This window comes from Eleutherodactylus coqui, chromosome 12, assembly GCF_035609145.1.
Source record: "Eleutherodactylus coqui strain aEleCoq1 chromosome 12, aEleCoq1.hap1, whole genome shotgun sequence".
NCBI classification, from domain to species: Eukaryota; Metazoa; Chordata; class Amphibia; order Anura; family Eleutherodactylidae; genus Eleutherodactylus; species Eleutherodactylus coqui.
Window position 1 is genome coordinate 41,047,311 of NC_089848.1, and position 27,595 is coordinate 41,074,905.

General features: G+C 47.2%; 1 protein-coding gene across 1 annotated transcript in view; it reads left to right on the plus strand.

The window, feature by feature from the left end:
• MRPL3 (mitochondrial ribosomal protein L3) overlaps positions 1-27,595 on the plus strand; it is a 72,626-nt gene that overhangs the window by 15,110 nt on the left and 29,921 nt on the right. Inside the window, exons 4-6 of the mRNA XM_066584554.1 lie at positions 3,107-3,205; positions 6,612-6,711; positions 8,162-8,222. Of these exons, the coding sequence (XP_066440651.1) occupies positions 3,107-3,205; positions 6,612-6,711; positions 8,162-8,222 (260 nt within the window). The remainder of the gene's footprint in view (positions 1-3,106; positions 3,206-6,611; positions 6,712-8,161; positions 8,223-27,595) is intronic.

Below are 27,595 nucleotides of genomic sequence, written 5' to 3' on the forward strand. Positions count from 1 at the left end.
CCCTCCTTTCCATCCTCCATCGCTGAGACGTCTGCTGCCGGAAATGATTGGCAGTCAGATTTAGTCTGGCAAGTTCTCCGTGAATGCTGCTGCACACGGGTTCTGGGAAATGGAAGTGTGAAATCTTCTATTGTTACCCAGCTTCATATTTTATTCCTGTTTTAATTCAGAGATACTGTATCTGTAGTCGTGCTTTGTCACATTTGGTTAAATCCAAAAGGAAATTATGTATGAGAGTATAGTTTAAAGCAACAGCGCCCCCTACCTGTACGATCCTCTTGCTGTGGCTAACGAGATGCAGGACACACAATGTAGCTTTTTTTTTTTAGATTTGTGCTGTATTGATGCGCTTTAGATTTTTAGATCTGGGAGTTACATTACCGCCATTATACGTCTATATGCTGCCTTCTGAAGTGGAATGATCCTGGTAATTGTGGAGAGCAGCGGCTCAAATGAAATTATCTGGCACCGTTCCCCTCGGAGAAAGCGACTAGCATAGTGTGATGATGGCCATCACAATACATTGTTCCCTGCAATAGGCTATCACAGTGGTCAAATGTTTCACCCCAGTAAATAGGATCTTATGAAGCCTCATTCACACGGTGAACATAGAAGGTTTCAGTGTTTTAGGGTGCAGTTTTTAACCCTTTAAGGACCTAGCAGGTAAATTACAGAGCTTGGTCCTGGGCGATAACAGAAGTACAGCGCAGGATAAAAGCTCCTGCAATGAAGCCGGTGGGGTACTCATCTGTTAGTGACAGCCAAGGACCTGGAGGAGGAGGCAGAAGAAGTTTTTAACCACTTCTGCCTTTGCCTTTCTAGGCTGCACAGCGTTGAATGAGCGCTATGTAGTGCAGAGAGAAAGCGGAAGTGTTATTTCACGTGACTATCGGGTGCTCCCTGTTGCAGCAGAGCTGCAGGGTCCCAGGAGACCCTGATCAGCTTTATTAGTGATTTCTGTCATTATAGGTGGATGTTTTCCCCTGTAAATGGGGCTCCTATGGATGCGGCTCCTATCGATACCCCAGCTACAGTGAAAAGTGTGAAAAAAATAGTTACAAAATAAGTAAAAAGTTGCAGAATTAAAATAAAAATATATATCTACATAAGAAGAAAGACCCTATGCCGGCACCAACCAAAACCGTCAACCTATGCGGCCTGTAATCCAGGACTATACAAATTATATATCATAATATCTCTGAAACAAAACGAAGGACCCATTCCTGTACTTTATTTTAGTGTAAATATACTCATTTTAAAAAGTATAAATTTAAAAAAATATATATATTTTTTGTTTTTTAACTTTTTACCCCCAATAAAACAAAACAAAAAAATCGGAAAAAAAGTCAGTAAAAAAAGATTAAAAACAAACCCTATATGTCACAGGGAAAAAAACCGCAGCCAAAATTAATTTGGATAGCTGAAGAAAATAAAATAAAGCAGTAAAACCACCACAAGCGTAAAATTCTTCAAAAGTGCCTGGTCCTTTTAAGGAAAGAAACAATCTGGTTCTTAAGGGGTTAAAAGCGCCTCACAGCTTATTGGCTGCAATTTTTTTCCCACCCTCAGTGGAGTAGCTGCACGGTGCAGCTTTACCCTAAATCTTTTATTTATTTATTTATTTATTTTTTATTATAGCTTTAAAGTTTGTTTTTTTTAGTTTTTTTTTTAACCAGCTGCCCAGTGTGCGTAGTCAGGTAGTCAGAGAAGCGGGTCAGCCATCTTTGTTTGTCCAGGCCTGGCAAGTCACGTTAATAAATTGAAAAAACAGGTATCCTTTTATATTTGGACATGGTAGTTTGCTACATCTTTCAGTTACAAATAACTTCTGCCTAATTATACTTTGTAGAGGTCTGCAACAGGCTTCTCTGTTTGGGTATGACGGGCGCGTAGAGGTCTGCGGCTAGGACCATAAGGATGGCGTCGGCACAGACTAACAACTATCGAGCCAATTAAAAAAGTAGTTGATTCGTGTAACCGCACCGGGGACGAGCGATTTAGTCACTGCTTGATCAGAAGTCGTCCGCTGGAAAGTCACAGTTCATGTTTGAGCGACTTGCGAACTAAGGCTGAATTTCCACTGGCGATTTTATCTTGCAAGTTTTGGGCGTTGTGAAACGCCCCAAACTCGCACGGAGATGGAACCCAGTTTTTGCAATGGATGTATTTACATGTGCAAGTTTTTTCTCTCGGCAATGCTGCAAGAGAGGAACATTGCCGCTTGTCCTCATTTTGGGCAATATCGGCCATTATTTCCTATGTAGGAAAAAAAATCGCATTCACATGCGAATGCGATGTAATTTTTACCATTCATAAGTACTGAATGACATGTAAATTTTTATTTTTTCCCATTAAAAATAAAAATAAGGTATATCGATGTGATGCAGATTCCCTGCATAAATGATATCTCTGCAAGCCACTAATGATCCGTCATCGCTCCGTGTAAAAGCAAACAACCGGCGTTTGTCCACTGCCACGACTTTTCTGAAATTAATTGCGATTTCCGTGAGGACAAATCTCTGCATGCACTATTTTGCTGCGGACTCCGCGCAGACTGCCTTCGTTAAAGTCAATGGAGGCCATCCGACGTCAGCCCGTCTGCAATAGACATGGCGGATAGGCTGCAGGTACTTGCGTCATTGCCTAGCGATGTCATGGCAAATACTAAAACCAGAAAAAAAAAATATATATATCAATTGTGCATGCCAACGGTAAAGGCCAGACATCTGCAGTAAAGAAATTACAGGCATGCGGGGTCGCCGGCCGCGGTCAGAGCCGGTTTCCGCTTTGGCGTCCCGCATGTGGAATCCGACCCATCCGTGTGAGATCGGCCTTACAGATAGGAATGTGAGACACTGGACAAGAAGTGAACGGCTCTCAACAATGAACTCCTGTCTAAGCAGGCTGCACCAGTGCAACCAATGGCGCTGATGTTACTCGTTCAGATCCGAATTGGCTCGTCCGAAAGGGGCCGGTAGTTGCTCCCTGTAATGGCACCGTTACGCTAATAACCAGCCTGGTACCCCGTTCTCCCTGCCTGTAAGTACTCTGTTCATAAACGTCTTCATTTGAAGCTCATTAAAACTTTTGTTGATTTTTCTTCTAGGTCCAAAACTGTCATGTGATCAAGTATCTGACAAAAGAGCAATTTAATGGAAAAAACACGGTCCTCGCTGTAGGAGGGAAGGACGTCTCTACTTTCTATGTAAGTAGTTTAATCCTTACTACCAGCTCACTTACACTGGCGTTGGGCAGTTAATCATTATTCTGCAGAGAAACCGAAATTAAAAATGGTTCAGTTTGGGCCCCCGTTGATTTCAATGGGGTCTCCATGAAAGCTTCCGCTTAATTCTGTCCTGTTTTGTTTCCATTTTTCAAACTGAATAAATGGCGCAGTCAAGGCAGTTATTCTGCTGATTGGTGGGGGTGTAGGGGATCAGATCCCACCTTGCTGGGGGCGGGGTGGGGGTAGGGGGGGGGGGTCATCAATGTATATTCCTTTAAAAAAAAAAAAAAAACTGATTACGGCTTCTTTCATGCGGGCGTTTTATCGCAGCGATAAAAATAACGTGACCATCTGAAGCATTAGATTCCATTGTATTCATTCAGATGGCCACTATGTAGCCGCATCAAAACATCACGGCCACGATAATAGGACATCGCCGCCAAATGTGCCGGCTGGAAAAGATAGCCCTATCTTTCTGCCACGATCAGCTGGCGGCTCCCATAGGCTTCTATTGCAGTTGCTAGTAAAGGGAGGGAGAGGGAGTTTAGCAGCGGCTAGGGCTGGTAAACTGTGTCAGCGGGCTCTGCTGAGCAGTAGAAATATTTATGCCGCCGAAGGAATTCTGGGCTGCGGCGTCTATACGCTGCACCTGGCCCTGTGATGGGCGAGAAAACGAGAGATTTAGTCGTGGGTTTTTCGTGTCAAGCCTGCGCTCTCACATGTTCAGGGGATTGCGATTTCCTGCTTTGTTTGGGGAGCAGGAAAAGGGAATCCTTGCAACCGAATGGCGCAGGGTGGACACCAGTGACCATAATACATTCCGGTCCGCCCGCTTTCTGCCCAGCCGGCCCGCCTCTGAATGGACGACGAAGCGCTGCATGCGGCACTTTTTCTTCCTGTATTTACAGCCACATCGGTGATAGAACCTGCGGCTAAAGGTTCTGACGCAGATGGGAAATCGCCCTAATGCCAAAACCACAATTTTCATCTGTGTTTTAATTCACTTATTACTCTCCAATGTGTGAGGCGTTCCTATTAATCCGTCACCTTGCTAATATTATGGCCGTTGTCTCCTCAAACTACCAGATTAAGTGGAATCTTGCAAGACCAGGATCAGAAAATAGTGCGACCGCCACAAACTAGCAGACTCCTTCATATGAAAGCCAAGGGCTATTAGTAGCTTCTTAGTTGGCATTTTATTTTGCTATATGTCACAGCGACCAAAAAGTAAATAGCATAAAAGAACAAAAGTAAGTGTACTTCTCCTGGATTGGATGCCGTCTGCGCACCGCCGGCTTCAGGTGTTAATGGTTTGCACTTTCCAGGTTACTGCGACTCCTTTCTGCCATTGCGTTGACCACGTCGCTCGTGGCCTTGTAGACACATTGTCACTGTGAAAAGCTATCAGGTAACCTGACATGACCGCCATGACGCCACGTCCTCTACCGGGTTGTCATTGCCAGTTCTGCATTGTCCAGCGATCGGCTATTGTGTCTCCGTTTTAACGGTGTTGTTGTGATGAAAGACCTGCGGGATTCTCCTTCTTACATACACTTGTCGTTTATGGTTAGACGACTCCTGCAATTCCCACGTAAGTCCCCTCGGCTATAGCACGTTGTTTTTAAAATGGGCTTAAAGAATAGGATTTTATTCCATGTGGGCCGCCCTAATAAATGGGATTATCCAAGCGTGACGCCACAGACAGCCCACTAAATTGCTTTCCGTAAGATTAGGATTCTTCTTCCAATTCCAGTCGCATCGGCTCGGTATCCTACTGCAAAACCCTAAACTGTCATTAGATGGCGGTTACAGAAAGAGTTCTGGTGCCGCCTACATGGATACATTGTACTTACTATACACTGACCAGCCATTACACTGACTGATGGCGTGAATTAGGGTTTAGTCACACGGACATAATTCTCATCCATGTGCGGTCCATGTGTGCCCTCAGACTGCATGTGTAGCTGTTACAGTCAACGGGGCTATTTTGGTAACAGAGGCGGCATGCCCTATTCTGGTCCAATTTCTCAAATGACCGTCTCCGAACCAATTCAGTGGGTGCGCAAAAAAAAAAAAGAGCTCACAGATGACATCTATATGCTCCATTTTTTTATGGCTTTTTTCTTTTTTTTTTTTGCCTTGCATAGAAAAAAAAATGACGCACAGAAGGAAGAAAAAATAAACAAGCATCTCATGCGAATGACACATTGACTACAATCAATCCATTTTTTGCAAATTCTAATTGGATATGTCTGTCTGAATAGGATATTGCAGGAACGATCTCTTGACCGTGGTACAGGTCATGGTGTAATAGATTAGTAAACAGTCGGTTCTTGAAAGGCTCGCCTGTCTGGTCCAAGCCCACAGAAGAGATACTGTAGCACAAATTGCGGACACCTTTCAGAGGTTTCGTGGAGTCCCTGCCCCAACGGCTCTGAGCTTCAGCACCCTAGCGACCAGCACCTTCAGCCATACGTATTCCTACGGTGGTCAAATAGGCTGTTGCATTTCTATGGCAGCATGGTTGGCGGTCGGCTGTATACTGAATGATGGGCTCTTGCTCAAATGGCCAGGAGTTGATAACAAAACTTTAAATCCTGACTGTTTAACCCCTTTTATGCCTTAGTCAATAGCAACCGTAGCTTGTAAGAGGCAACAGAGGGAGCTCCATGGGCACCCTGCAGTTCAGTCGCGGGTGCCGATGGGTTGCCATGTAACCCAGCCTATTAAATCCTGCCTCCAGCTGTCAGACATACCACGTTGCACTGCAAGTAAAAGTTTCATTTCTAAATAAAAGCAAGTTTAAAAATAGAAATAAAATACATTTTTCCCCACTAAATGCCTCGTAATGATAACAAATGGAAAATAATGCTCAGAATATGTATCGGCGTGTTCGTACGGACCCGAGCAATCAACATATTGTTTATCCCAGGTGCTGTTTACTGTTTGTACACCTTCCAAAAGAACATGATAAAAGGCAATAATAAAGTCACATATACCCCAAAATGCACCAACGCCTCCACAAAACTGAGTGATTGCACCAACATAGTAAAAGAACAAACATAAGTGGCATTCTGGAATCGTGCAGAGATAAAGCCCAAGAACCTGTTGTGAAATCTTTGGGGTTCTCTTTCCATTCCCCATTAGAAAATGTATGTATAGGTTAAGCAATGCATGTTCTGTACCCCAAAACTGATGCCATCAAAACCATGCAATCCAATCCAACGAAGTCGACTAAAAGCGTTGGGCTTTTGGAATGCGATGATGAATAAAAATGAAACCAAACAATTGGTCTTGAAGGCGCTCACCAATGGGGTAGCATTAAAGAACATTTGCTATCAAGTTGTTAAATATTGCATTTTTTTTGTTTACTTCACCATCACAGAAATCAGAAGGCAAACTGGGGTATTTTCAAGAAGCTGCAGTCCCGCCTAAGCAGAAAGTCAGTATGTTCAAAGTGACTGGCAATGCCATCCTCAAGCCAGGTAAGCTGCTGTAAGAGCTGGGGCATTACTTAGTCATGTACACCCATGCAGCAACAAGGGCGCACTCACACGGGCGTATTGTCATCGCGTATTACGCACGCATATTTCCCGGGGAATGAAGGCAATAAAAGTCAATGGACTTTCATTCTTCCATGCACACCTGCGTGTGGGCACTGCGCATCGATACGCAGGGGAAACAAATCGCATGTTAAATGACCCGCCTCGAGTCACGGAGGTGGGCCGCATGAGCTCAGAATCGCAGCTTCCGCTAATTATGCACATCATCCTCCAGTTCGCCACCGCCGCCCACTTGAATGGCACGGAAGGACGCACGTTGCAAGTACAATGACACCGTGGCTTGCACGGACGTCTGCGGCAGGTGAGGGCGGCAACCTCCAAGGGTCTATGTCCACATTGCAATGTAATCACGGTTTTACTGCAGTTTTGCTCACGTGATTGCCATGATCTACAGATTGTGAGGAGGAGTTTTTGCTTCAAAGCGTTCTATATTATGGGGGTTCGAAGCTTCTGCTACCGCATGATAACTACTTCTTGTGGAAATTCTGGAGATATTTCGCTAAAAGGGTAATCCCATCTCAAGACAGTCGTGGCTGAGATTGGAGTGCCTGCCTGTCTGTTGCAGCTACGGGCAGCTGGGATCCCAGAAATGGCATAGGATAGCCAGCTCGGCTATTTATGTAATTCTGCCCACTTCTGACTGTGGCATACAGATGAGTATTCCTGTCTCAGTCTTGATTGTGAGGTGTGAGAATACCCCTTTAACCCATGAGAGACCGCAGTATGCCTTTTTATTGACCACATCTTTTTAAGGGGATTGCTTGGTTGACTACTAACAGCCAGGCTCCTGCTCTAACAGCCAGGGGCGGAGAAACCTCAGATCTTGACAGTTTTACCCCTTACATGCCACAATCAATAGCAACTGCAGCATGCAAGCAGATTACAGGGGAAGGGGCCCCTCCCTATCACCCCCTGGCACTCCTAAATGCAGTTGCAAGGTACCAATTGGTTTCCAAGGCAGTCGGAAGCCTCCATATCTGGCATACAACTCGGCCTATTGGTCCCCGCCTCCTGCAGACTCCAATAGGTTGCTCTCATAGACATAATATGATGCACTACATAAGTAATGCAGTGTACTACTCTAGTACTTGAACCAACACATCTTCAAGTCCTTAAAGTACAAAATAGACCGGTCAGTAAGGGGTTAAGGTATAAATTTTATGTAGCTAATGATGTTTCATTTAAAGGTAATAAGCAGGAGAGATTAATCTACAGAGGTGAACCATGCAGGTGTTGGCTTTCCTTTTCCCGAGGCCCTTTAATAAATGACTCTTTGCCGCCCCCATTTGCCCCTTTTTGCACCAGTTTTGATAAGTCTTCCCTAGTTTGACATTTTAGAAATGTGCCTACAATGTAATATATTTGTTTCCAGGTACCCCACTTTATGCCGCGCATTTCAGGCCCGGACAGTATGTGGATGTCACTGCCAAAACGTAAGTCTTTCCTTCTATGTTTGCATTGCAACTCTTTTTGCAGAATTAACCCTTTAAAGATCATTGTGTTCAGTGTACAATTTCTTGCCAAAAGGGGTACTTCGTAAATTTTCAAATCTGCAGCATGTTAATTATGTCATGGATTACGGGAGTTCATCGCATGCAATGCATGGGGTCTAATTTGTGGCATCAGATACAAGTGAGCGGCTTAGATGCTTTGATCAGATTTTAGCCCCTCTTGGAATATCTGTCAATTACCCTCCAGATATACAGTGTTTCCACGAAAGTAAGATTTACCCTGAAAATGATTTTTGGCTACTTTCAGGGGGCTTGAAATATAAGTCCTACCCCCAAAATAAGCCCTAGCTAGACTACATTAAAAATAAAAAAAAAATCAATACATTACCTAGCCACCGCGGTCCGAGTCCCTCCAGCTAATCTTCGAAGTTCAATTTCTCCGCTGGCGTCCTGCACTCCTCGGCTGCTGAGAGAGCATTACTTTCAGGATGAGGCATTCATAAATTCCGCCTCGAGGAAGCAATGGCTATGATTGGCCAGCGAGCGCTGCTTTCAGCCAATGAGTGCAGTGCTTGCTGAACCAATGCGAAGGCTGTGATTTGCTGAGAGCAGCGCTTCTCTCAGCCAATCACAGATGTAGCATTGGTTCAGCCAGCACTGCATTCATTAGCTGAGAGCAGCGCTCGCTGGCCAATCAGAGCCATCGCTTCCCGGAGGCGGGATTTATGAACCCTGCAACTAGGAAGTGATGATCTGTTGGTGGCCGAGGAGTGCAGGATGCCCGATGGGACTTACGAGACCAGCGACAGGGACCTGGACCACAGTGGCTAGGTAAGGAAAATAAGACCCAGTGCCTCTTTTAGCGCAAAATTAATATAAGACAGGGTCTTATTTTTGGTTAAACACCGTATCTGCCACTGTTTTATAACTGTTTCCATCGCTTTAAGAGGCCTTTTTTATATTATCCTAAAATTCCAGCCTTTTGAGTGTTGTCAGTGTGAGAAATCCATAATATTGAGTAGCATTTTGATGCAACACATAATAAAAATGTCCGCCTTGAAGAGAAAGGTTGCTTTATTTTCCCTCTATTTAAAATGTCACTGCCTATTAATGTTGGATGTATGTATCTTCCTGTCAGCCTGAAATGCTGGTAATTGACCAGCTTAACATTTCTTGAGCATTGAAATGTAGTTGAGGAAGTGCGTGGGGGGGGTACTTGGTGCCCATATAGTTCTGGCATAAACCACATCGTTAGATGAATGCTAAGATGTCTGGAGTGGAGACGTGGCCATCGTTGGCTCTGTGAGCTGTTGGGTTGGCAGCGACGACTGCTGTATGCAAGTATACGTTCTCAGCCTCCTAAGGCTTCCGACACTTTTGCATGTTTTGCTTTTTTTTATCAGTTCTGTATTTTTTCCTATAAAGCATTTTTGTAATTGGATCTTATTAAAAATTCCCGTCCGTTTCTTCTTTTTCTGCTTGCAGTGGATTTCTTTCAGAATCCATCAGGTTGACGGATTGTGCCTATACTTATGGCATAAGGGAGGGGGATTTCACAATAATTAACTAAAAAGTGGCTGATGGGCAACACTTTCCTGCCTGTCATAACAAGTGCTGGCCACTAGGGGCTGGCTTTGTCATGGTTAACGCTGCTATTGGTAGAGAGCTGCGCCCGCCCAGTACAGTTGTGCTTCTTCGCTCTCGACAAGGGTCCATCCAATCTGAGCACAGCCCACCCAACGGCATCGGGGTGAGGCGGGAAAGAAAAATCAGTCGGCTTTCAGACGGAAGCCGATGCTCCTAGTATGAACCAGCTCCTAGTGGTCAGCACTTGTTATTACAGACACTGACACTTTTTAGCTATTGTAATCAAATCCTCTGGAGTCTGATGATTGATGTGCTTTCTGCAGGTTTCCTCCCTCCCCGGCCATAAACTGCAGGTTTCCTCACATATTATCGTGGGAAATGGCAAATTTGTGCAATAGTCATCTCATGTACAAGCGGATGCCAACAGGGCACTGGGTGACAAATAGCCCATTTGTCCGAGTTGCTTGGTATTTAAGCTCACCCAAAAGCCGAACGACTGTCGGGTCGTGTAAACGGAAGTGGCTCCGTCTTTGGATGACGGCCTGTCTACTGTGAATGGAGGAGGGCAGGAACAATCCCCGATCCGCACTGCCTTCATTCACTGAAGGACTATTGCTGCTGTCTAAAAGCATAGGAGGGACAGTCATTGAGATGGCCAATGAGCGCTAATACCCCCGACAGTCGCCCCCCGTGTAGAGGGACCCTTAGTCCTCCAGCTTGCTGTGTATTGGAGCACACAGACTGGTCACCCAGTCACAACTGCCGGCTATTTATTTTCTGTGCTTGGCCAAAAACACTAACAACCAATTACAAAATTGCTTTATATGTAAAGATGTATGAATTAAACCCCCCCCCCCAAATGAAGGTGGCCATAGCAGTAACATGCAATGTCACATCTGAGGTGGTAGTTGTCCCTACTCTTAGGGATTCTAACCCGTGGAGATGTCCTGTATGTCCAGTACTATTATGTGGAGGACGGACAGAGTTTGTAACCTATTCTGTGTGTGTATCCTAGAGATTGTGTGTAGACAGTAGGTACATATATGTAAGTTCACACTTTGGACCTCCGACAATCCAGAGAATGGTGGTGCCACAGCTCTGATTTAGTGCTGCGCCCCCCTCACTGCTTGGCCGTGCACAGTGGCGCTTCTGGCCACCCGCTATGCAGGGAACTGTAGGATGGGCCAGTCGAGGATGATGAGGAGCGCTGCTGTACTCAGAGTAATGAAGGCCCGACCCCACAAGGGGGAATGGGAATAACTCCTTAAGAGGGCGCTGCATATTTTAATGCGATCTGCACCGAAATCAGCAGACTTAATGACCTCTGTTACCGTCTATGCAGTTACTAAACCAGCAGCATTGCCCGGGTGCTGACGTAGGTGAAATGCTATAAGTGCCTCCTCCGTTGCTCATCCTGCTTAAGGAGCCCCAGAATCCTATTCTCCTGCCACCATGTGCCATATTTAAATTTTTCCGTCCCTATGATGGTATAGGAAAGCGGAATGACCTGACCCAGATGTGAATCGTAACTAAATACACAGTAGTATCAATGGATTTTTTGTCATTCATTGTTTAGCTACATCACCCCTTTCCTTACCTTGGTTAGTTGTTCCTCCCTGTCTGAAACTCCTGGCCCCTCTCTCTTTAGATGGCCATGTGATCTCAATTCTAACCAGCTCAGATCTACTTGGGTTTGTGTGTTCAGTTTCTAGTCAGTTTCTCAGTCTGCGTGATGCTGTTACCTCCAGAAACTGCTTAGAGTAGCTCACAGATACTTTTGTCCCACTTGCTGATAATAAGTTATAGTAGATACCACAGCTCATCCTTCTGACCATATACTTATGGCTTGTAGCTTATTAAGAGGAATATAGAAGGTAAAAATGATTAAACTGTCCACCCAGCAGGCAGAAATGGCATTACCTCTAGCTAATGCTGTGCTGATGCGTCCTGTTATTGCTAGTACAGATTAATGGAAGTGAAAACAGAAATCTCATCATGAAGATGGTGGCTGATAAGCATCAGACAGGAGGCGGCACTGCATGGAAGTGACAGCAATATACATAGGAAATGTCCAGAGTCTCCACGTTAAAGGAGCAGTGGCCCTTTAAGTTACAAGATAATTGTTTGGTAGATTAAATTGGGCTTTAATTTGCGACATTTTCTCATAGTAATATCCTATATGACATATGTAACGCTGTCCACGGAGGTTCTAATATGTTAATAGTAACTATAATGCATATACATAATGTATATATGGAGATGCATACATGGATAGCTAATTAGTCTGTAACGGCATTGGGCCGGTGCCACTGGGTTACAAAAAAGGAAGCCAGGCCTCATTCATAACATGTGAATTGTGGCGAACAGGCAGCATCCATCGCAGGCCAAGTATTATCACACGGGCTATTATATATTTAATGGCCAGGCCGGCCTTACTAATCAGTCCACTCCTAACGAGCGCTGTACATAACAGTTTCCATATTTAATCTTTCTGTTTTCTTTGACGCCGTAGTTAAACTTCTAGATGTGTGTAATCCTAAAAACGAAGACTTCCGGCCTCAAATCTGCCTTCATCTTGAGTGTGAAGCGTTATCAGCCTTTCTTGGAATATTCCAGGCTGCGTGCTGTTTCCCTGATTATTATCCCCGAATCACACAGGACGCGAGCGGCAGTAAGCGCTCCGCTGATTGATTGAGTCTGGCAGATCATGCCTATTTTATGAAGGTTCTCAGTCTTACAGACCTGAGCACTGCGAGTACTTTACTGTACAGTAAGGATGGCAGGGCGGGCACAGCACCCAGAGGACGTTATACCGGATTGTACTAATTCAGGGAAAATCACATATCCCAGGCCTGATCCATCAGAGCAAGTGGGAAGATCATGTGTGGGACTCTGCATGCAGCTGCCAGCACTTCTGCAGTAGTGTATGTAGCTTCCATAAGGACAGCAAGCACTGTATAGCGCTCCTCTCATACCCTTCCGCATATAAGGCTGGGGTCCTACATGGCGTATTCCCGGCGGAAATCGCGCAGTTTGGCCGCCGGGAAAGCGCTGCTTCAAAACCTGCAGCACTTAGCCATGGGTTTTGGAGCGGCTTGGCCGCACCCTTTACTGTTGCCGCTGGCGCTCCCATAGGGGAGAGCGCGGTCGCAACGGGAAAAAAAAGAATGGACATCCTGCAACCAGGGAATCCGCGCTGCAATGCCAGTTCGCCGTCCCGTGTGGACGAGATTTCTGAGAAATCTTATCCACATGGCTGGCTAATCCTGGGATTAGTGGAGCTCGCGGATTGGCTGCAGCAAAATTCCGGATGGACATTCCACAGCAGTTACGCCCCGTGTGAACCCAGACTAACACTCTGCGCCACACGAGTCCCAAACAGAAAAGCGGACTCCCCAGCATAGATGTGAAGGCACCCCAAGATCAACATGTCTACAAACCACTTGCTTCCAGCTACCGGCAAGTACACAATTGGTCTCAGGAAACTGTGTCTTCTGTGAAGGAGCCTTCCATATATATGCTGCTCACGATGCCATAAACAAGGAGTATTCCTCCATGCTCATCCCTATACACAGACTAATGCGGCTGTCCCATCAATGTACAGTGTGTGTTCTATGATTACTTTGCACAGAGCGTTCTCCGTTTGTTCTGCGGTGTACGTGCAGCTGTATATATGCACTGATATTGCTCCGCGCTGACTTGGTATTTCCTGCAGATCTATCTCAGACAGTACAGAGCAGAGCGAGTCTTGTGTTGTTGTGATTGTGAATTTGCCCTATATATTGCATTTTTGCATCATCAAGTGTGAAAACTGTCATTTCTATAATATATTTAGGCTGCCTGTCCACGGGCGTATTTTCATCGCGTTCCCTGCAGTGATAATCCAGCTGCGGGGAACGCAGTGAATGCTTTCCATAGCGTTGCTATGGAAAGCGCAGCCCCCCTGTCCACGAGCGGAGAATCATAGCGATTCTCCACTCGCGGGGGCGGCAAGCCGCGATTCTCTGCGGTGAGCCTATCTGTCAGATACGGAGAACCATCAACTGGCTCCCGCGGCGGATCTCCGCATCGGGATATTGCTGTGTGTAAATGGGCCTTAAGGATAAATGTTGGGGTTTTTAAATCCCACTCCCATATATTGTACTGTAAATTGTCATGTATGTTTGGTTCATGTAGTGTGGGGAGGTTAGTGTCACTGTTGCTGATATCTCTCCCACCCGGCTTCCCTACAGTGAAATCTTGGCCATTGATGGTACGGGCTGGCCTCTCCTCCTAGGTGTGATGTAATGGTGCATTAAGAACCCCCTTCCCCAAAAGAGTCCAAGGAGTCATCCAGGGTATAAATAACGTGTTGATTCAACATCCAGATGGTGTAGGGTCAAGGTCCATTACAATCCAGTCTCTCAAATCCCATCCTGAAGGTGGTGGCTAGAAGTGCTGTTGCCTTTCTATCTGTTTCCTTCCTTCCTTACTGCCTGTCTGGATTTCCCACCAGGGCCCAAAGATATCTATGGCCTGCACTAAACTGCTTTAATCCTTCGATCATTCTGTACGGGGAACAACTGTTCAGGATCTGCGATATTCTGTCCCCTAAGCTAGTTTTCTGCCCATTTGTCACTATATCTGCTCTATCTCTGCTCAAGTTTCTGAAACATTACAACAACTTAGTTTTTGCTCCTCCCATCGTCTTAATACTGATTGGTTGGGGGAAGAAGTTAAATCATTGGGACTGTTCTATCCCCTCCTAAATTAAACTTTATTGTCTTCGAACCACCAGCCTCCATTCTGGGCATGAACACAGCATAAAAAACACAATGAAACTGAAACCATTACAGTCTATAGTACAATAAGAGATATCCATGTAACATATAACACAACTAAAGGCTTGCATTTGAAGGCTCTTACCCTCTTTTTCTCGAGAACTACCTCATATTTATGTAGAGATCTTTCTCAGCCACTACATTCAGAATTAACACCAAATATCAATGACAAATTCACATCTGCACATACCCTTTTAGGTTTCATGGTCAAGCAGTAATGTGAAATACTATTTATATAAAAAAAAGACAAAAGTATTATAGAGGTGATAACTTTATCGCGAATACAAACAAAAGGAAGAGAACAGCAGGGCACCCCTTGTGGTCCCGTACAACGCCCAGATGAACATCCTAGAGCCCCATTTACACGCAACGATTATCGCTCAAAATGTGTTTAAACGATGGCTGTTGAGCGATAATCGTTGCGTGTAAATGCTTTCATCTTTCACTCTTCGGCTGAACAATAATTTTTAGGTGAGCATAAAATCCATCTTTTAGCCAGAGAGAGATGGCAGGGACTGCACACTGTGTTCTCCACGGGAGCACTGATTACATTGTATTCAGCTGACAGCCCGTGCGAAGGCAATGCAGCTGAGTGCAAAGTCCAGACAACATGCTGGGATTTGCAAACAGCTGCTAGAGGCTCATTCACATGCAAATGAAGCTGATAAAGTGCTAATGGGCATCAGTGCCCATTAGTACTTTATGCAAAATGATCACTAGAACTGTCACTCTTTCAGTCGTTTGAAAGATTGTCCTTGTGTGTAAATGGGCCTTAAGGATAAATGTTGCTGATCTGAAACCCATACTCGACAAAGACAACAGACTTCAAATCTTCTTGTCAGATATGCCCTCTCATCACCACCCAAGACTGGCACTTTTCCTTGTAGCAGTAAATGCAAGAGCGGTGCCCACATCCTACCAACGGGGCTTTAAAATCACTGGCGCTTTCTCCCGTACATCCTCCAATGTGGTGTGCATGATACGGGGTACAAGGTGACTTGGTGGAATCTATATTGGAGAAACAAATAGATATTACAGTCCAGGATGAAGAGCCCTACGGCAAGGAAGAAGCTGGACGCCCGCTGGGGAACCATCTCTCTGGACCGGATCACAGTTCAAAGGATCTGAACATTTTGATACTCAAAGGACTTTTCAAGAAAGACAGAAAAATATGGGAAATTAAAGCAAGGACTTTCCAGACATTAACAGGTGGGCTTAATCTGTCCTCTGGGTATATGCCGTGTTACCTGGACCTTGTCTGTTTGTTCCTGATCCTCCTCTTGTACACAATCTGTAGTCCTACAGCTCTGGTTGATCATACTGTCTTTCTCCCAGTTGTCATCCTGCCTGTTATGTATATAGATTAATCACACTATGTCTCTGCCCTGTTGTGCATCAATGTTTCCTCAGTTGTAGCCAGATCGTTGCCCAATGAAGGGGTATGAAACAGCCTCAAAAGCTTGCATATATAACACTGGGCTACAGCGAGTTTGCTGACTGCACCATATTTGATCTTTGTAGGTTTCTACGTGCTCCATTTAAATATCCCATATTCTATGAGCTGCAATCTGAAGACTGAATCAAAGAGAGATCCATGATTGATCCTTGCAAACGAGATTAAACTGAGAGCTAGAACGGATAAATAATGTTGAACTCTCTCATGATTCCGGCATATGAGGAGATATTATACATCATTCCTACTGCAGTTCAATTACTTCAATAGACCGTTAACATCCAATTAATTCAATATGCAGTTACATTTTTCTTGTGAGCGGTGTGAGGCAAGAATATAATAAACTGGACACTATAGATAGTCCTAGAAAGTAGAAGCCTGTAGATCAGTGTTTCCCAACCCTTTCAGCCTTGAGGCACTCCTGGGCAAATTTTTTTACAGCGCGACACCCCTACCAAAAGGGGGTGTGGTCAGGGGCGTGGCTAGGGTGTGGCTTATCACAACATATGATTTTTCCCTCCATCGTTATAAAAAGGACAGGGCTGTTTAAAAAAAACACACAGGGAAGAGCGCTGGGTGGGCTATTGATATACAGGTGACCCCTATTGCGGCCCCGGCAGTAACAGGTGACCCCTATTGCGGCCCCGGCAGTAACAGGTGACCCCTATTGCGGCCCCGGCAGTAACAGGTGACCCCTATTGCGGCCCCGGCAGTAACTGGTGACCCCAGTAGCAGTAGTGACCTCTATTGCGACCGCAGTAGCGATCCCTTTTGCGGCCCCAGTAGCGGTAGCGACCACAGTAGTAATAGCAACCCCTATTGCGGCCCTAGTAGTTATAGCGATCCCAGTAGTTATAGCGACCCCTATTGCGGCCCCATTAGTAATAGCAACCCCACAGTTGACCCAGCAAAAATTGCCTATTGCGACCCTGGCAGTAATAGGTGACCCCCAGTAGCAATAGCGTGCCCTATTGCGGCCCCAGTAGCAAGAGCGTGCCCTATTGCGGCCCCCAGTAGCAAGAGCGTGCCCTATTGCGGCCCCCAGTAGCAAGAGCGTGCCCTATTGCGGCCCCCAGTAGCAAGAGCGTGCCCTATTGCGGCCCCCAGTAGCAAGAGCGTGCCCTATTGCGGCCCCCAGTAGCAAGAGCGTGCCCTATTGCGGCCCCCAGTAGCAAGAGCGTGCCCTATTGCGGCCCCCAGTAGCAAGAGCGTGCCCTATTGCGGCCCCCAGTAGCAAGAGCGTGCCCTATTGCGGCCCCCAGTAGCAAGAGCGTGCCCTATTGCGGCCCCCAGTAGCAAGAGCGTGCCCTATGGCGGCCCCCAGTAGCAAGAGCGTGCCCTATGGCGGCCCCCAGTAGCAAGAGCGTGCCCTATGGCGGCCCCCAGTAGCAAGAGCGTGCCCTATGGCGGCCCCCAGTAGCAAGAGCGTGCCCTATGGCGGCCCCCAGTAGCAAGAGCGTGCCCTATGGCGGCCCCTCATAGCGTCCCCTAATGGGGCCCCCCGTAGCAATAGCGTCCCCCATCGCGCCCCCCCCCCTGTAGCAATAGCAACCCCAGTAGTAATATTAACCCCACAGTAGACCCAGCAAAAATATTAACCACCCCTCCCCCCCCCCCCAGTAATAATAACCCCCCAGTAATATTGACCCCCTAGTAACATTAACCCTCCCCTCAGTAATAACATTAACCCCCCCCCCCCCCAAACCCATATACTTACCTCCTTCTAGTACTGATATATCTTGACGCCACCAGGTGTGACAGTGTAGGGATGTAGGAACGCCCCTGACACACCCTTAGCTCCCCATTGGCTGCTTTCCTCCAGGTCCTTGAATGTCCTTTAGTTGTGTCTTGCACGTCCGCTGTGAGCAGAGCTGTGATTCTGCTCGGTCTCTGCTCCTGGCAGCATTCCTCCAGCAGCGTCTTGCATGTTCCTACTACCGATGTGTTTTCCAGCCAGAGAGCCGCGGCACCCCGCCTGGGAATCCCTGCTGTAGACGTTCGGCCTCATGTCCACGGGCAAAATTGAATTGCGGACGATCCACAGTTCAATATGACCATAGACAAACATTGGGCATTCGGCGTGCGGATCACACGCATGGGATAAAAATCGTAGCATGCTCTATTTTCTGCGGATTTCTGCACAGATGGCTTCCCTTGAAGTCAATGGAAGCCGTCCGCTCTACGGACACACCCGCAGCTAACAGACCCACACCGCATCCTGACAGGTGAGAAAATGTCAATGGCTGCGGGATTCTGCACTTGAAATCCGTGCACGCCCGTGGACAGTGGCGTCTTGAGCCTCATGTCTGTGGGCATAATTGAATAGCAGAATCTGTGCGTGTGATCCGCAGTTCAATTAGACCATAGAGAAGCATTGGGCGCACCTGCGGGTGTGATATTTAAAAAACAATAAGATAAAATAAATCGTACCGCGGATGACGCACCATTCATCTTTATGGGAGCTTACGATCCGTAAATATATTTGTGGATGCAGGGCAGATTTGAAGGTTAAATTCAATTAGAAAGGTGGGGAAAATCCACGCTTCAAAAAAATAATCCGGGATCTCCCGCAAGCAATAAAAAAAATATTTTTTTCAATTTATTTATGACCCGCAGTGCGTCTGCTGCAGAAGTCCGCATCAAAAAGCCATGCGTGCCGTGAAGTCATAGCCTGCAATGAGTGTCTGTGAGAAAGATCATCCTAGTGCCCAGAAGCTAGTGGTAAATACTAGATCTCATATACCATGGTTTATAGTTGGAAGGTCAAATAAAGGTTGTTATAAAAAAAATAAAAAGTTGCGTCAATTAATGGATGTTGTAAAAAGAGTTTATTGCTCATTACGTCACTAGAGGGGTACCACAATGACGTCACTAGAGGGGTACCACAATGACGTCACTAGAGGGGTACCACAATGACGTCACTAGAGGGGGTACCACAATGACGTCACTAGAGGGGTACCGCAATGACGTCACTAGGGGGGTACCGCAATGACGTCACTAGAGGGGGTACCACAATGACGTCACTAGAGGGGGTACCACAATGACGTCACTAGGGGGGGTACCACAATGAGGTCACTAGAGGGGTACCACAATGACGTCACTAGAGGAGGTACCACAATGACGTCACTAGGGGGGGTGCCACAATGACATCACTAGGGGGGGTACCACAATGACGTCACTGGGGGGGTACCACAATGAGGTCACTAGAGGGGGTACCACAATGAGGTCACTAGAGGGGTACCACAATGACGTCACTAGAGGAGGTACCACAATGACGTCACTAGAGGAGGTACCACAATGACGTCACTAGAGGGGTGCCACAATGACGTCACTAGAGGGGTGCCACAATGACGTCACTAGGGGGGGTACCGCAATGACGTCACTAGAGGGGGTACCGCAATGACGTCACTAGAGGGGTACAACAATGACGTCACTAGAGGGGGTACCGCAATGACGTCACTAGAGGGGTACAACAATGAATGCGTGTTATGTCTGCTGCACTGGTTTAATTACAACTATACAGCCACATTGTAAACTATAGGACATCTAACACGACCTACTGATCCGGGCATCTGGTGTTTTATCACCCATGAGTGGCGTTTACCAATAAACCGTGTGCTCTCACCTCCGTCATCAATCATTGCGATGCCAAGGGCCCGGTGACCATAACACACGGTTTAATAAATTAAGGATCGTAGTGTGTATTACACAAATTGCGCTCGAATAGCCATTAGCGCCTATTTTTGTATAGCTGTTGGGGATAACCAACTACAGAGGGAGATCCGGCCATTTTTTTTTGGTGTTTTTAGTTGTCTTTTGGGTCGATGCTTTGCTTCACACTAATGTCATCGCTATTGGCTATGATCAGATCCGGATTTTTAATTAGACTTATTAAGTTTTATATTTTAGCATTCTCCTTCCAGTGATACCGTGTCCCTATAAGTAGAGCCCTTCAGAGGGGGACACTGCAGGAACCAGGTAGGGGGTGAGTATAAAAATCCCTCCATGCCACCTCTCCTAATGTTATGGTGCCATAGAGAGCTGACGGGTTCCCTTACGCCATACAATGGGCTGCCTACCATTCGAGAGCCGCTGACTACGGTGTCCTTCATTCTTCAGAAGTTCCCTGTCCCAATCTCTTGTATCGTTAGTTGTGAGGAGCTTCTTGAACTTTAGGAAGTGATAAGGGGTACTTATTGAATGCCTCTCCTATAATATCTATATCTATATCCTACTGTTCTGGCACGGCGCCGCCGGTTGTAGCAGCTGTTTGCTTACAATGGAGGTATACAATAGAAAGGTCACATCCTGGCGGCGCTTCTGTTTTTCTGGGTGAGAGTGATTGTGCCAGTATCATGCGGTGCTTTGGAAACATTGCGATGGCACGGAGGTGACATTTAGCAGGTAACGCCTTTGATGTTCAGTAGCACAGAATATCGCTGTCCCTGTGTGCCGCTGCTGGAATTGTTTACTCCGAAGAACCTTGTAAACAACTCAGCTGATGGCAACTATGTTCACGTTTTTTTTTCTTCCTATGAAGGCTTTTATTTGGACATGAAGGCCTCTTTCACACGGGCTTTATACCTGTCAGATTGTTCCTGACCATTAAACCTGCCGCAGAAATCCGAGGCTAAGCTTTAGGTCTTGCAATGGCTTTTGATATCAATCTGCATGCAAATTCAGCCCCAATCCATGGGTGAAATCTGCTTTCGGCAGGCTAATGCCGTTTCCAAACCAAGAATGGTCAGGTTGGTCCTTTTTTTTTTTTTTTTTGGTTTTTGCCTGCAATGGATTTACCGTCATAGTATTACAAAATGATGCAGATTTTGCCATGGGATTGGCATCCAAATCTGCAAAGGCCTCCCTAAGACAGGAGTTTGCAGAAACGCTGCGTTTACTGCGGTTTCAGCAGTGTCCTGTGTTTCTGACAGCGTTTTAGGTGTGTTTCAGCACAGCTGAAAACAAAGCCAAGAAAGCTGGGAGAAAAAAAAAATACTCGCCTAGCAGGCGCTGTCCGGGTCCCTGCCGCTGCTCTGCTCTTTGGCGCTCCAGCAGGCTTCCCATGCACTTGTCAGCGCCGACAGAGCCTCTATTGCTGGTTGAAAACCCCGCCTCCAGCAAGAGATTGCTCTGATTGGCTGAGCCGGCGCTTAAGAACCAATCACAGTCAGCGCTTGATGAACCAATCACAGCCATTCAATGAAAGAGCGCCTCTGTGAGCGTGGCCTTATGCTGTTTTCACTCAGTATTTTCTGCAACAGAAAATTCAGACCTGCAGAAATCCACGTGTCTAACGCAGACCGCTGCCGCAGCCAGTCTGCTCTCGGAGGTGCGCCTTCTTCATTATGACTAATCGGCATGCAGTCAACCCAGTGCCGATTCCACTAGTAATTGGGGTCGAGAAGTATACTTCCAAACAGCCTCAGAATATAGATGATCTGGACTAGCCTGGTGTGCATACATAGACCCAAAGGGGTCCCCAGAGGCCTCACCTGTGGTCCTGCAGGTATGTCTCAGTCGGCGGTTTCCTATGCTGGCGGCATCCGCTGTATAAGAGGGGAGCTGCACCGATTATGGGGAACCTCCCCGGCACATAAACAAAACCGTTACACAAAATCCTGCACTCATAGGGCAGATATTGCACAGTTATCGGTAGTAATACCCAGAGAAGTAGCTGACACTTCGAAGGAGGGGGATATGATGAACACAGAAGCCCCTCCTAGTGATGGCGCTTCATGTAAATATGATGGGACAAGATAACGGCTACGCGTTTCGGTGCGTGCAAGCACTTTTCCCAAGCCATACAGGTTAGATGGACACTTTATCTGCCGGCGAGAGACACCCGTGGATAGGTGGCCGATTCTGCCCAAAGTGACGGATTTGACCAAGTTTCGTCTGTGTATGAGCTGCTAAAGAAAAGCAGCGGGTCTACCCCCCCCTCCCCTCCCTGAATCTACTGGCTTTATGGAAGACCTCTGTACAGACCGGTATATTTATGCACTGTCTATATACGGTTAGATGTCCTTCTGTTGGTTTGTTTGACCCTGAAGTTGAGAAAAAAAAATGTGGTTGCCGAATCCGTAGGTATGTAGCATCAATCCTGCGGCCGCAGTAGTGGTCCTCCTCCTGCGGCGGCGGTGTGTGGACGGATCCGGTTGTAAATCCATCTTGGAGGGCGCCCGGTATTATCCCTCAGCAGTAGCAGTCCTGCTAAAAGCCCCTCGGCCTTTAACAAAATCCTGCTTCCATGTCTGCTTATTCTCTGAAGGGCTTGCGAGCAGCGAGGGCAGCAAACTGATAACAATGGCGCAGGCCACTTAAGGAGGAGAGAAATCACTTGATGAGTGCTGCCTTGGAAGAGCTTTTAATAATTCACCCTTTTCCATCTCAACACAAATTGCCAAGCGCTCCAAGATGCTGGGGGGCGCCGCTGCTCACGGTTAACCCATTCCCTCTATCTACAGGGCAAGGGTCCACGTGGGAAGCTACCAGGATGCCAAGCTGCACAGCACAGAGTTACTGCATTGGAATACATTAATATATCCCACCATTACTCAGCATTACGTTACTGCCGCATTGTAAATCCCCCTCGCAGCTCATCTCCGCGCCATTGTCGGAGCGAAGTCATAAAACTAGATAGACTAATGGCCATGCACTAAATAAGATATACACTTATGCTAGTATGTGTTAAATTTAAAAAAAAAATACAGACATATATACATGCTGATATATACATATGTGTGTGTGTGTGTGTATATATATATGTGTGTGTGTGTGTGTGTGTGTGTATATATATATATATGATTACACATATATTTCGGTTTTAAATGGACCAGCTGTTCCACGTCAGCACCACTAAGGGACAAGGGGACTTCAATTTCCTGCCATTTTCTTTAAGGAAATGTCTGATTTTTTAAAAATTGGATTTTTCTGACCTATTCTTTTAAATGACCTATTTATTTATTTCTCCAGCATCAGTGTGTAGGAAAAATATCGCAGCATGTCCTATCTTTCAGCGTTCCCTCGCACTGCATCACCCATTGTTTTCAACGGGGCCGGGAAAGCATCGGACGGCGTGTGCGGCACACTGGAGTGTGATGCGATGCGGACGTGTGAAATTAGCCTAAAAGGATAATGCCAACATCCAAAGTTATGCCCTGTCCATAGGATGGGGCAGGGTATCCCAAAGTGTCAGGGGCTCCGACGGAGGGTTTAGGTCTCCACTCTATTCACTGCTGTATCGGTGTCCAGACAGGCCGCACTGTGGAAAGCAATGTCCAGGACCTGGAGTCGCCATAGCAACGCGAATCCCATGAGCCAGCTCTGGTCATTTGATCGATGTATCTATGCTTACCGCAGGTCCTGGACGTTTCATTTGCTCAGTACAGCCTGTCAGGACATGGTTACAGCGGTGAGTAGAGCAGGGACCAATGGCTCCTTCCCACTGGCATGGGTGATATCGCCATCCATCTGAAACCCCTGGATGCAAGGCATTAGCACGTGGAAACAGCCTTGCATCTCTTTGGGGATGCAGAGATCCTCCACCATGGCTGTCGCAGCAGAGGATCGCGGAGTTCTCCCATTGTTTTCTATGGGGCCGGCGCTGCTGTTAGGCCCACTAAAAAGCAATGTGCGATACTTGGCCAAAAGATAGCACATGCTGCGCTGCGTTTCCCGCATGGCATCACATCGCAGTGCTGCTAATTCACGAAGACATTGCAAATGTGAATGACTCCATTCAAAAGAACAGGCTTCGTGTTTGTGCATCTCGCGACGCACAAATCTCGCACAATTTCCTCGCCAGTGTGAAGGCCCCCTGAGGCTAGTTTCACATGAGCAATCGCGATTCTGCCGCGTCTTTGTTTCCATGATTTTTGCGCATCAGTGATGCATTTTCTACAGAATAATCTCACATCGCTGCCGGCCGCGGTAAAATTGCACAAATTTTATTGCGAAAATCAATAGGAGTTTCTAATGTTAAAATCGCATAAAAATCGCAAGTTTGTGCGATGCGATAATGAAGGAGGCTCCATAGGGAAACATGGGAGATAAAAAGTAGGACGTCACAGGAAGATAGAACATGCTGCAATTTTTTTTTCCTTTCTTGCAATCGTAGCATCAGTGAAAACATCGGTAATGTGAAGCAAACTATTGAAAAGGATGGGTTTCATACACCTATCGCATCGCCGGAAAATTGTGCGATTTTGGCGCCTATGTGAAACCAGCCTTAGGCCTGATATCACGCTCCCCACCATGTGAACGCCCCATGGATGTGAGACGTTTTCATGTGAAAACAGCCTCGCATCACTATGGGGAATCCCTTCATCCCTGCCATGGCTGTCAAGGCCACCGCAGAGGATCACAGAGTTCTCCCATGGCTTTCAATTGGTGATATCGCAAAAAGATAGGGGGTGACTTCCACACAGGAATATGCAATGAAACCCACTTCAAAACCCGCACCATATGCTGCCGGTTTGGAGGCAGGCATTCCGCGGCTGATCTGCAGCAAGATGTCCGCTGCGGATATTCCACTGGCAATCCCATCCCGTCTAAACCCAGCCTAATAATGGCGATTAGGACGACTGCCCCGGGCCTGAGACTCCCAATGGGGCGCACAGCCATCCCAATGGCTCCTAATGTAATCCGCACAGCTAAACCTCCAGTTTCAGGGATAGGAAGGGGTTAAGCAACGTCCTATTCTCACAGCCTTCCATCTCTGCTGCCTGCGATCTCCTGCGGTGCAGCAGAGATAGGGAAGGCTATGTGTAGTAAGTAATTTAACCCCTTCCTCTCTCTGCATCTGAAGAGCATTGCGGCAATGTGAGACCCTATTACTACTGGGGCCACCAATATAGGGGGTCACTATTACTAGTGGGGCCACCAATATAGGGGGTCACTATTACTACTGGGGCCACCAATACAGGGGGTCACTATTACTACTGGGGCCACCAATATAGGGGGTCACTATTACTACTGGGGCCACCAATATAGGGGGTCACTATTACTAGTGGGGCCACCAATATAGGGGGTCACTATTACTACTGGGGCCACCAATACAGGGGGTCACTCTTACTACTGGGGCCACCAATACAGGGGGTCACTATTACTACTGGGGCCACCAATACAGGGGGTCACTATTACTACTGGGGCCACCAATACAGGGGGTCACTATTACTACTGGGGCCACCAATACAGGGGGTCACTATTACTACTGGGGCCACCAATACAGGGGGTCACTATTACTACTGGGGCCACCAATATAGGGGGTCACTATTACTACTGGGGCCACCAATATAGGGGGTCACTATTACTACTGGGGCCACCAATATAGGGGGTCACTATTACTACTGGGGCCACCAATATAGGGCGTCACTATTACTACTGGGGCCACAAATATAGGGCGTCACTATTACTACTGGGGCCACCAATACAGGGGGTCACTATTACTACTGGGGCCACCAATATAGGGGGTCACTATTACTACACAGGGCGGATTTGCTGTGCAGTTTACAGCAGCTGTAGCAGCAAAGTGGAGGAGATTTTGAAAATCTCATCCACACGATGTGGAAACAATCTGTACAAAGCCCGTGTGAACGCTGACATGAGGTGCGGGATTTAATTCTGCAGCAGCTTAATTTTAAATATAATGTATATCAATAGTCTATCCAGACCCTGTCCTTTTAATAACGATGGAGGTAACCCCCCCCCCCCCTGACCACACCCCCTGTCCTGCTTTGGGGCTCCTTGAGAAACCTTCAAAAAGGGCTCCATGGCTGAAAAAAGTGTGGGAACCACTGTGATAGGGGATTACTTTCTGATCACTGGTGGTCCGACTGCTGAGACCACTACCAATCCCGTTGTTTTCCTCCTGAATGGAGCAGTGGTCGCACCTGAGATTGCCGAGCGCTTCAATTCTGTAATTCCCTGGGGTTCCATTGGAATGAATGGAGTGGCCATACACCTTTCTTTCATTTACTGCTCCATGCATGTGGCCAAGGTTAGCACTGCCACTCTCAGTCCCAGCGGTCAGACCACTCCTGATCAGTCATCCTCTATCCTTCAACAGGGTAGAACTTTCTATTCTTCTTAATCACCTAAAAAGGTCAAATATTTCACGCGGGTGAATCGAATACCTTTTGTTATTTGGACTTTTGATCATAGTGCTGCTTTTTTTCTCTTGGATGTTTGTTAGACTCTCGATTATGTCTTGAGCTATTGACACCACGCATTTTGAATCCTGTGTATGCTCAAGAACTGAATATGGCCATTTAATAGGCAAGTCGAGGGGTTAAGGAGGAATTATGGGAGAAAGTCGGGACCAGTCCATGCAAGCCAAACGGCCATTAGACGGTATGCATTGTATTTGCATATGGTGGAAAAATTGATTTCAGACATATGGCAGTAGAATGAGGTGAGATAGTTATGTTTAGACTGCATATCCCCAACCAGGGGTTAGGGGTAAGGTTATTTCTACAGACCTACTTTAAATTAGAGTTTTAAAGGGGTTTTACAGTCAATTTCTATTGAATACCTATCCTCAGGATAGGTCATCAATAGTTAATTGCCTAGGGGCCACTTCTTGGTACGCTGACTATCAACTTTTCAGGTGGCAGCTATCATACCACATCCCACTGTACAGAGGGGAAGCAAATCATTCCAACCCCTGTATAGTGGTCGGTGCTGGTAATCTCAGTTACTAGTGATCGTCTGCTTCCACTTTGTAAACCGTGTTGCAGCGCTGCCAGGCTGGTGCCTGAATAGCTGATCAACCGGGGGCTCTCAGCAATGGATCCCAGCTGGTCGACCGGGGGCTCTTGGCAATGGATCCCAGCTGGTCGACCGGGGGCTCTTGGCAATGGATCCCAGCTGGTCGACCGGGGGCTCTGAGCAATGGATCCCAGCTGGTCGACCGGGGGCTCTGAGCAATGGATCCCAGCTGGTCGACCGGGGGCTCTGAGCAATGGATCCCAGCTGGTCGACTGGGGGCTCTTGGCAATGGATCCCAGCTGGTCGACCGGGGGCTCTTGGCAATGGATCCCAGCTGGTCGACCGGGGGCTCTTGGCGATGGATCCCAGCTGGTCGACCGGGGGCTCTTGGCGATGGATCCCAGCTGGTCGACCGGGGGCTCTTGGCGATGGATCCCAGCTGGTCGACCGGGGGCTCTTGGCGATGGATCCCAGCTGGTCGACCGGGGGCTCCCGAGCGATGGATCCCAGCTGGTCGACCGGGGGCTCCCGAGCGATGGATCCCAGCTGGTCGACCGGGGGCTCCCGAGCGATGGATCCCAGCTGGTCGACCGGGGGCTCCCGAGCGATGGATCCCAGCTGGTCGACCGGGGGCTCCCGAGCGATGGATCCCAGCTGGTCGACCGGGGGCTCCCGAGCGATGGATCCCAGCTGGTCGACCGGGGGCTCCCGAGCGATGGATCCCAGCTGGTCGACCGGGGGCTCCCGAGCGATGGATCCCAGCTGGTCGACCGGGGGCTCCCGAGCGA